The sequence below is a fragment of the Eretmochelys imbricata genome, chromosome 3 (genome assembly GCF_965152235.1).
Source record: "Eretmochelys imbricata isolate rEreImb1 chromosome 3, rEreImb1.hap1, whole genome shotgun sequence".
Lineage (NCBI taxonomy): Eukaryota > Metazoa > Chordata > Testudines > Cheloniidae > Eretmochelys > Eretmochelys imbricata.
The window spans coordinates 27,078,287-27,089,720 of record NC_135574.1 but is presented as its reverse complement, the minus strand read 5'-3'; the positions used below and the strand labels follow the sequence as shown (position 1 = coordinate 27,089,720).

General features: G+C 45.7%; 1 protein-coding gene across 1 annotated transcript; it reads right to left on the bottom strand.

Annotated features, from left to right (window-relative positions):
* Window positions 1-4,083: 4,083 nt before the first annotated feature.
* On the bottom strand, window positions 4,084-10,885 carry LOC144262573 (uncharacterized). The gene is made up of 2 exons (XM_077812512.1): window positions 9,745-10,885; window positions 4,084-6,014 (listed from the first exon to the last, which is right to left on the bottom strand). The coding sequence occupies exons 1-2, from the start codon at window positions 10,714-10,716 to the stop codon at window positions 5,889-5,891; spliced, it is 1,098 nt and encodes a 365-aa protein (XP_077668638.1). The 5' UTR covers window positions 10,717-10,885; the 3' UTR covers window positions 4,084-5,888.
* Between the last annotated feature and the right edge of the window lie 549 nt (window positions 10,886-11,434).

The window sequence follows — 11,434 nt, the reverse complement described above, 5'->3', positions numbered from 1 at the left end:
CAAGAAACAAACCACAGGCTATGAGAGTCACTTGTAACTCAAAATGGCACATGCATTGCAAACTGTAATGCAAACCACCAGAACATACTAATTGAGTCTCCCATCTGCTAGCTAGTTAGGCTTAATATTCTTTGAGAGACCTTTAGAGACCACTACAATTTTACAAATGTATTTATTTTTTCAGCACCTAGCTTGCTATGCTGTTATAGCCAGAGCAATCTAAATGTGCTAAAAATACATTCACTTGCGGTTGAGCTGACTGGACAGGAGTACAGGCCTTTTAAAAATTGAAAACATTCTGAATTCAACTATCCTGTCTTCTGGGATTTTACTTCTACAATTTCTCACTATTTTGATGCAACAAATTACAATGACATAAGCTCCCTTGCAAACATAGTCTTGGGAAAGAAATCTGGATTTTAAATGTTTGAAGAAAAAGAAGGAACTCTGAGTTATATTCCATCAGCCACATTTCAGCTTCTTCTTCCAGTTGTGGGCTCAGCCTATGACCTTTGTATTTAGAAGCTGTCGGGTTGCCTAAATAATGGAATATTTCCATAGCTACTCTAAATCATATTTTGTTTTTACTGCTTGTATGGCTTCACTTCTTTGTTCTTAATTGGATCAAACCAGATTTCCACTGAGATTGTGACGGTAGTACCATTAGCTTTTTAATCTGTCTAGTCCCCATGAAATTTCTTTCAATTGCTTTTGTAAGTTTAGTATCTTTTTGTAGAGGCCTTTGTATGCAAATGTACAGATGATGGGTCAAATTCTCTGCTAGTGTAAACTGGCACAGCTCCACAATTTGGCCCACAATTTGTCAGTTTGACTAAATATCATTGTGAACTTGGGACAGCAATCTTTTTTCAGTCAACCACCCATGAGATTTTGTACTGTACTAGGGGTTACTACTTTCCCAACGGACTTTAAGTAGTGTGCCAAACACTATCGGAAGTTTAGGATGATTGTACCTTTAAAATGCTGTCATCTTTTTCACTCTGCTTTTGTTCTGTGAGCAAAGGAGAAAAGACTTCCTTGTTATACATCTCAAGATTTGTCTACTCTTTGTCATGTTAGCCTACAAAGGCACAATGGACCAAATTTTCAACAGACATCCATAACTGTGCCAACAAAATGTATGACTGTATCCATTTTGTGTATGCAAGATTGACTATTGTACAGGTTTATAGCATTTTGCACATGCAATCTCAGTGCACAAAACAGCTGCATTCATGAATATGCCACAGAAGCAACGAAGTAGACTTGCCTGAAAACTTGGGCTTCACATTTCCCAGCTCCGATGATTAGGATGATAATGAAGCAGGAATCTATATTCCTGGACAAAAACTGAGAGAGTCCATATCAGTAATTTAGTGTAAAACATTATAACAGTGTTGCAATTATCCCATAAATACATGTTATAAATCCAAGAAACTCATAATTAATGTTAAATGTAAAAGAAATCAAAATATGTTAAAACATGGAAATGAATAATTAGGGCACGCAAACAACCCTAACTCTGCCTGATAGCGACACCCTACAATACCACATGGTTAAGATCGATGCATTTTAGCATTTGCTGTCCAGAGTAAATTAAACTGATTTTTTTAATGACTCATTAAAAATTGTCTCCCCCTCATTGTGTCATTCAAGGTGTTGCTTAAAACAGGTGTTCTTCTATTACAGGTGGAGAAGAACTGTATTCAGTGCCTCTAAGACTATATTAAGATGGTATTTTAAGTCAGGAGGTTGGCTCAGGAGAAATGGCTCCTCTACAAGTGTCATTGTATTATACAATTGAAAGATGGGTCAGACAGATACTAAATTCTAAAAGGCTCTGCTACTTTCCTTGCCTGGTTATATACCATATTGTACAACATATATTCTGCCTTTAATATAGAATGCAATGCCTTCACAATTTTCTGTTTTTAATGCAAATGTATATATTTGTAAATTTGTAAATTTCTATTCCCAGCTCTGCCACTGACCTGCTGGATAATCTTGGGCCAGTCACATCCCTTTTGCGTGCATTAGTTTTCTCTTCTGTCAAACGGGATAATGATACTGATCTCCTGCGTAAAGTACTTTGAGATCTTTTGGTGAAAAGCACTATATCGGAGTGAGGTATTATTAATGTTAATAGTAGTACAAAACAGCAACAGGCAATGAACACTTCTTCATTTACTGCAAATACATATTCATTTTGGAGATTTTAACTCCACTTCAGCTAATCTCATCTAACCTTTCTTTTTTTTTTTCACGTGTACTATATGCAGGTATAGTACTGAAAGATAATGATGGAATATGCCAGAGGAGCACAGTGCTGACCACAAGCATTGTTTTGTAACAATGCAAAGAACAGCCGGGGCAATGGATCTGCTAGAAAGGTATTTATAATGTAATCAAATTTACCGCCTGTAAGTACTCTGGCGTGAACTGCAGCTGCTATTACTCTCATTAAGACGCGAATCTGCTTCATACACAATTCAATTTCAGCATGAGTGCCTAAGTAAAATGAAACTGTTGTCTCATCATTTTCTACTGGGCAGTAATCTATATCATAAAATCACCGCATCTCTTTATCTAGGATTAGTAAACTGTAGTATACTGACAGGTTTCAGAGTAGCAGCTGTGTTAGTCTGTATTTGCAAAAAGAAAAGGAGTACTTGTGTCACCTTAGAGACTAACCAATTTATTTGAGCATAAGCTTTCGTGAGCTATGATGCATCCGATGAAGTGAGCTGTAGCTCATGAAATCTTATGCTCTAATAAATTTGTTAGTCTCTAAGGTGCCACAAGTACTCCTGTTCTTTTTGTAGTATACTGAAGCCCAGGCCTTAACTAACAGAGGAATTGGAAGGTGTTTATTACTAGTTATTTCAAATCTTGGTCAGCAGCAGTAAAAATTGAACCATCTACACTACCTAACTGCATGGAAAGCTCAGTTCCCTTTCCATCATCACCACAAACACAGACTGCACTGAACAAATTGGGGGAGAGGGAAATAAGTCACTTCCACCTATAATGTCAAATCATCAGGAATTCAATCAGTAATTATGGCCCACATTTTTAAAAGTAGCCTCTAATTTTTTTAATGCCTCCATTTTTGAGTGTCCAATTTTAGACACTGTAGGTCTGATTGTGAGATTCAGCCACAACTCCTATCAATGTTACTTGCAATTCACGTTTTTGTATCTTCCTCTGGTACTGGTCACAGACAGGATAGTGGGCTAAGTGGACCACTGCTCTGATCTGGCCTGGCAAGTCGTAAGTTCCTATGTAGAATTAGGTCCAAGATGTCTAAAGCTGGTCACGCAAAAATGGAAGGGCCCAGATGCAGAAGCCACTTTTGATCATATGAATCTATACAACGAAATGATTGTACCTATGTAATATTAGCATGTCCACAGTTTGATATGAGAACTAACTGAATTACATGAAGCGACTCTTGGTTAAAAACTATATATAGTCTCAGATCCTCCCTCCTATTACATCACGAGAGTGAGAAGAATTTTCTAATTTTATGCGGGGGGGGTGTTCTTTATTTTTTGAATGGGTTTGGTTATATGGAATTTGTGAACACACAATGTTACATTTGATCAGATATATAAGAGATAAAATGCTTCATGCCTCACCAAGGGAACTGTCTGCTCCATAATCTCTCAGGAACGTGGTTGCAGCTGTGGATCCTTAAGGTAGAAAGAGATCCTAAAACCACCACGGCCAGGCTCATTGATAACTTTGGTGATTGGTGATCCCGCTTTGCAAGTTCAGAACCTTGGAGCCAGTACAATGCACAGAGTGCTGGACAGATGTGCTATTTATTAGACAGACTGCTGAATATTCCACCAGCTTGTTACGAATTACACCTTGTAGGACACGCACACAAGTGCTACGAATTACACCTGGTAGGACACGCACACAAGTGCTACGAATTACACCTGGTAGGACACGCACACAAGTGCTACGAATTACACCTGATAGGACACGCACACAAATGCTGCGAATTATACCTGATAGGACACGCACACCAGTGCTGCGAATTATACCTGATAGGTCACGCACAGTTCGAATCTAGGCTGAGGCACAGAAACAAAGTCCACAACTGCAGAGTTCCCAAAAGACACTAAGTTTATTACGCTCGAGCGTGGTGCCCCCCTGCTAGCCAGGAGGGGACCCTGAATGCAGATTATACAAAGGTTATATACCTTTTAGCAAAGCATGTTGCCCTCGTGCATCGGAAACCTTAGCCAATAAACAAACCCTTGTCTTATCTACCACCTATCCCTGCTTGGTGCATTCCTCGTGCTATACCAGTATGTTAATTACACAGCATGGTCCTAAAGCCATGCATCAGTAACTTTTATTATCAGGATGGGAGGCCTCACATCAAGGCCAAGAGACAGGGAGTTAGAGACTGACAAAAACCAGATACTGGGAAACAAGGCAGGCTGGAGACAAGGAGGAGGATTTTCACAGGGATTCAATATCTAAGGATTACTCCTCCTGATGTATGATGTGCTGGCATTTAAACAATGGTGGGCCCCAAACCAAAATGGAGTCACATGTGCTAACTTTTCCTTAACAGTCCTCCCTTTTTTTTTTTTTTGTACGTCAGTAAGCTATATTGGGGCTGAGTAACCGCGCTGCAGGGTTAGCAATTGCCGACAGCACATACTGCAGCATTGTAGGCATACAAAAAATAACGCAAAAACAATAACAGTTAAAAAAAGTAAATACAAAATACGCCGTCCCCAAGTCCCCACATCCGGTAGCCATGAAGTGAGCCAGTCCCAGACCTCCTGGAATCCGGTGCTGGTAGTATCGAGGCTGATGTGGTGGAATAGGGCTGCCTGTTGCTTGAGGATGTGGATGTCAGTTTCCACCCTATGATGCTGATTTACAAATACGCAACAGCTTGAGTTGACCAGAGCACAAACCCCGCCCTGATTTGCAAGGAGATAATCCAGGGCTAGGCGGTTTTGCAATGTAGTTTGGGATAGCTGGGTGACTTCAATTTGAAGGGCAGATAGAGCATCTGCAGTAGCATTTGCCATTAGTTCCAAAGCAGCTGAAATGTTAACTATAGCTTTTTCCAGCTCGCTTACTCCCAACCATGGCAGAAACCAACGCACAAAGGAGTGAAAGCCTTTGGGCCGATAAGAAAGGGGGTTTAAAGGAATACTTCGTCGGTCCCTCCATACTAGATTGCGGATCTCTCCCCGGGTCAGGTTCTGGTGTACTGTCACGGCGGGTACTATAGCCCCTAAGGTACATGTACCACACCATCCTGCTGGGAGAACCTTATAGGCTGTGTGATTGCATAACCAATACCAGCCAGACCCCTCGGGGACTGGCCACGGGGTTCTGGAGTAGGTAGAGGGGCCTCCCGCACCAGAGCTGATTTGGGTGGTGTCCTTGCACCCTACAAAATTCCCTACAAAAACTGTATTTTCTATGCCCTTACGTCGTGACACACATAAAGCATAATTACCCTGGGCCACCATATCAATAGACCATATTTGAATTGTAACATTCCAGTTAAATGTAGTGTTTGCCCATAGCTTGGTTTGGAGCGTTCGATTAAGGGGGATAGGTACCCCTACCAACGGGACGCCCTGACCTAAATATGTGGGGGTATGAATACAAATCCAACACTGCGTTCGATTTACACCCTGTTTGATAGCACGGGTTAAATTTAAAAAGCTATTGCCCTCCCATCCTTGTACTGGACTTGGGAATAGGGAGAGGATCCCCCAGGCAAACCATACCAATGTTGACATCCTCCCCTGTACCATACAAAAAACACTACCCCCAATGTAAGTCCAATAAACAGGAACACAAAAAGTCCTGGTGGGCTATGAAGGTCCCAGTAGCTGGAAAGCTCAGTCCATGGGTTGGCTGTAGTGTTCATTCGTGAAGTGGCTCGTCTGCTGGCTTGCCAGGGTCAGGTGGGGGTTCTGTTGCCAACTTGACGTAGCTATGGTGAATCCAGGAACCTTTACCTGCAACTTTTAAAGCAGAATAAGTACATAACAGAACCTGGTACGGCCCCTCCCACCGAGGTTCCAGGGGGTCGGTGCGGGGGATCTTTTTTACCATTACCCAATCCCCTGGTTTAAAGGAATGAACTTGTAACCCTAAGGGTGCGGTTTGAAACAACTGAGCTTCAGACTGGTTTTCAGTCAGCTCCTTTTGCAGTCTAGCAACATATCTGGCCAAAGTTTCATCTCCATCCAAGAGGCTAGCATGTACAGGAACATAAGTTCCCGGGACCAAAGCTGGTCTCCCAAACAGTACCTCAAATGGGGACAGGCCTAGGGGCATGCGTGGCGTTCGTCTTATATGCCATAAAACTATAGGCAAGACCTCTGGCCACTTAAGTCCAGTTTCCTTACAAAACTTTGCTACCATTGTCTTTATTGTTCGGTTCATGCGCTCCACCTGACCTGCAGACTGGGGGTGGTACGGGGTGTGTAATTGTCGAATAATCCCCAAGCACCGGTACAGTTCCTCCAAAATCTTTGCAGTAAAGTGTGAGCCCCGATCTGAATCAATGACTTCAGGGACACCAAACCTGGGTACAATGTCTTTCATTAAGAACTTGACCACAGATCTTGCATCTGCCTTTCTGGTTGGTATTGCTTCAGGCCATCCGGAAAGTTGGTCCACTATAACAAGGAGGTGGTGAAACCCTGAGCATTTAGGCATTTCTGCGTAGTCCATCTGCAAGCGCTGAAACGGGAAGTTTGCCCAGGGTCTCCCCCCTTTTGAGTTGGCATCGAGCCGAGTCTTAGCAGAGAAGGCCAGGCAAGTAGGGCAGGAGCCAAGAACTCGCTTTACCGCGGGATAAACATGCGGTGCTGCCCAGAACTTTAGTATGGCAGCCACCGTGCCCTGAATACCAGCGTGACCCAGGGAATGAAAATAATGAGCAGCTGCGAGTAGATAACGACGGGGGAGAATAGGTTTGTTCCCGATCCGCCAAACCTTATCGGAGCCCTTAGATCCCTCCCAGCGTTTCCAGTCATGCAGCTCCTCCAAGGATACGTCAGCATACAGCAGTGTCCAGTCAGCAGGTGGGAAGGACACATCCAGGGGGAGGGAAGCCGAAACCAGAAGGGGCTGTAGAGCTGCAGCCTTTGCGGCTGAATCAGCTAATGCATTGCCCTGAGACACAACACTGTTAGACTGCCTGTGCGCATAACAATGAACCACCGCCACCTGACGAGGGGCCTGAATAGCTTCCAAAAGGGCAGAGATTAGAGGGCCATTAGCGATTTTTGTGCCAGAGGAGGTTAAAAATCCTCGTTGCTTCCAGAGCTGGCCTGTAGCATGACAAACCCCAAAAGCATACTTAGAGTCTGTATAAATGGTAACAGTTTTTTCTGAAGACAATAAGCAAGCCCTGGTAAGCGCGTGTAACTCTGCACCCTGGGCGCTGAAGGAAGGTGGTAGGGGGGCAGCCTCGATAACGTCTGCCTGAGAGGTAACCGAATAGCCCGAGACCCGGTGGCCATTTAAATAGTACGAGGACCCATCTGTGAAAAGAAGTAAATCGGGCTCTACTAAAGGGGAGTCCGCTAAATCCGGGCGGGGCTTACCATTCTGCGCGACGACATCCATGCATACATGGTGAGGGGTACCGTCCTCTGGGAGGGGTAGCATTGTGGCTGGATTGAGGATGTTACAGCGGCGTAAAGTAACGTTGTCAGCGGCCAACAGGATTAGTTCATATTTATGAGCCCGCTGTGGAGACAATGCCTGTGTAGAATGCTGTTTTAAAAGAATTTCAACCTCATGAGGGACCCAGACAGTCAAAGGGTGCCCCAAAACAATAGGTCGTGACCGTTCAACCATGACAGCAGCAGCAGCAACAGACCGTACACAGGAGACAGAGCCCTGAATCACAGGGTCCAGTTGTACTGAATAATAGGCTACGGGGCGTGGGCGACCCCCCAGATATTGCAAAAGGACGCCGCTAGCCACTCCCTGTCGTTCATGAGTGAAAAGAGAAAATGGTTTACCGTAATCCGGGAATCCCAAGGCGGGCGCAGAGATCAGAGCCTTTTTGACGGATTTAAAAGCATTTTCCATTTCCGGGGTCCAGGAGACAGGATCGAGGGTCAGTGTTGTAGTAGCTTGAACTAACGGTTTTACCAATTCTCCGAAAGCCACAACCCAGGGTCGACAGAACCCCGCAGCCCCCAGGAAAGCCCGTAACTGCTTTTTTGTAGTCGGACGTGGGTAATCCTGGATTGCCCGCACCCTATCAGGGGAGAGTAAACGCTCCCCAGGCCTAATTACAAAGCCCAAATAAATTACCTGATCTAGGCACAGCTGCAACTTGGATGGGGAAGCACGATGACCCTTATTAGCTAATGCAGTAAGCAAAACAACAGAGTCAATTAAACATGCGTTATAATCTGAGGCAGCGATTAGCAAATCATCCACATACTGAACCAGGACAGACGAACTAGGCAAAACAATGTCTTTTAAATCCTCGGTGAGAATCCGGGAAAAAATAGTAGGGGATCCTGAGAACCCCTGGGGAAGACGCGTCCATGTTAGCTGCTGACCCTTCCAGGTAAATGCGAATAAATATTGAGAATCAGGGTGCAAAGGAATACTAAAAAATGCTGCACACAAATCTATGACAGTAAAGCAAGTGGCTGACTGAGGAATTAGCGTTAGAATAGTGCTCGGATCAGGGACAACTGGATGGGGGGCTATAACATAACCATTTATAGCCCGAAGATCCTGAACAAATCGATAGACTGGACGCCCGTCTGGTCCCGGTTTAGGCTTCCTTACTGGAAGAATGGGAGTATTACAGGGCGAACTGCAAGGGACTAAAACCCCCTGAGTCAAATAACTGTCAATAAGGAGTGAGATGCCTTCTTCCGCCTCCCTCGGCAAGGGGTATTGTTTTACGGACGGAGGCGGTCCGCCCCCTGTTTTCAGACTCACTGGAACTGCTGATTTAAGAAGACCCACATCAGTAGAATTTGTGCTCTACAAAGCGTGGGGAACACTGGACAATTCAGAGGGCACACCAGGAATAGGGGTAACCGATGTCATAAGAGAAGCAACCGCCGAGTCCGGGACGGACATGCGGAGCCCCTCGGGGGCGCAATATATATGTGCCCCCAATTTGCCCAGCACATCCCGCCCGAGGAGGTTTGCGGGGCCCTCCGGCATTACAACAAATCTATGTGATAGCTTTAAAGAACCAAGCTCGATAGGGACAGGGTAGGATAAAGGGGCCGGGCAGGGATTACCTTCTATACCCTGCACCCAAACCTTGGTATCGGACAGAGAGCCCGGAACAAAAGTTAAAGTGGAGAGAGTGGCCCCAGTATCTACTAGAAAAGGCACAAGGTGTTCCCCAACCTTTAAATAAATTTGTGACTGTAATCCCAAGTCCCATTCCAACTCTCCCAAAGTCCCCAAAACCTCCGCCTCTAGTCACTGGGGGTTAACAAGGTTCTGGGGGGCGTTAGGGGGAAAAGAAGGATTAGCCTCTACCTGGTTCTTCCAAGGAGCCCCTCGGGGAAGCAGGGGACACTCCCTCCTCCAGTGCCCTGGTTGTTTACAATAATTACAATTCCCGTCCCTCATTCTATCCCAACCTCCCCCTCCTCCTGTCCCCTGTCCATGCCCCCTTCCCCTCATCTCTCCGCGCCCTCGCCATTGCTGGTTTCCCGAAGGAGCCTGCAAGGCAGCAGCTAACATACTTACCTCCTCCTTCTTCTGTTTACGTTTTTCCCGTGCTTTTTCCTCGTCCCTGCCGTTAAACACAAAGGTGGCCAGGCGGACAACCTCCTGGAGGGGTTTTCCTGGCCAATCGGGCACATGCTTAGAAAAATATTTTTTTATATCTGATGCTGCCTGATCAACATAAAAGGAGACCATCATAGGACGGTTTTCCTCTGCCTCAGGGTTTATACCGCCCCCATATACACGAACTTGCTTGGACAACCGGGCCAAAAAGGCGGAGGGGTGCTCAGTAAGCTCTTGCTGACATTCACGAATTTTAGACCAGTTAGCCGTTTTACTACCAGCTTTACGTACAGCTTCTAAAAGGCCGTTTCTACCTGCCTTTAAAAGGCCCATTTGAGTAGGCACATTAGGATTCCAATTGGGATCAGTCAGGGGCCAAGAAGTCCGGGTACTATCCTCCCCTGCCCAGCGCCTATTAGCATCCAGAATGGAATATTTTTCGTCAGGGGTAAAAAGTGTGTCCAGGATTACCTGGACATCTCCCCATGTAGGATTAAATGCGGTAAATACAGACCGAATGGTTTGCAGAACCTTCTCTGGATCGTCACGCAGGCGAGGCATCTGCTGTTGCCATGTTACTAAATCGCCTGGGCCAAAAGGGCGGTGAACATAGGGAAAAGCAAACCGTTCACTTCCGTCCGTATTATGAGTAACAAGGGGTTGCTGAATGAGGGGAGCTTGCAGAGTAACCGGTGGGTCAATGGTGGGCCCGCACGGGCAGGGGGGTGGTGAGCAAGGAGATGATAGGCATAAGTCAGAAAGCCGAGGGTAAGCCGGGGGAGGGGCAGAAACAGGCCGGGGAGGAGAAGAAACAGGCATAGCACAGAGTGGGGCTGAAGACCCCTGAGATAGATAGGAAAAGGAGGAGGAAAGAGGACGTCCTTTCGCACGCGCATAAGCCCAGTTGTCCCATACATACCAATAATCCATTTGGGCTGGAGCTTTGTCCTCCAGCCTTCTTCTAAGCGTTGTTAATGTATCCCCAGCAAAGGACCCATCCGGTGGCCATTCAACAGATGTTTGAGTTGTTAGTGCTGGCCACTCAACCTTACATAAAATAACAGCTTTTTTTCTGCCTAACCCATGGGTGCCAGAGATATTCCCCCAATTTTCGAGAATTTCAGCTAAAGGGGTCCCCTTACTTACACTCTGCCCAGAACCCATAATGGGCTACCAAAAGAACACAAAATGTGCCACCTTATCGCCTAAGCGACGGCTCACACCCCCCCCTCCTCGGAGTTCTCAAAGGTGAACTCACCTTGTGCCGGCTGGAGCTGTCCGAGAGGAGGAGTGTAGTCTCGCTTGTTGGGGCGAGCCTAGAGTCCCTTCGTGGTCGCCAAAACTGTTACGAATTACACCTTGTAGGACACGCACACAAGTGCTATGAATTACACCTGGTAGGACACGCACACAAGTGCTACGAATTACACCTGGTAGGACACGCACACAAGTGCTACGAATTACACCTGATAGGACACGCACACAAATGCTGCGAATTATACCTGATAGGACACGCACACCAGTGCTGCGAATTATACCTGATAGGTCACGCACAGTTCGAATCTAGGCTGAGGCACAGAAACAAAGTCCACAACTGCAGAGTTCCCAAAAGACACTAAGTTTATTACGCTCGAGCGTGGTGCCCCCC

Bases quoted from the DNA above. Each gene is read 5' to 3' on its own strand.
- LOC144262573 (XM_077812512.1), bottom strand. From the start codon at position 10,716: ATGGATTATTGGTATGTATGGGACAACTGGGCTTATGCGCGTGCGAAA. The intron at 6,015-9,744 runs GTAAGTATGTTA...CTGCTTTAAAAG, and splicing joins GTAAACAGAAGAAGGAGGAG to TTGCAGGTAAAGGTTCCTGG.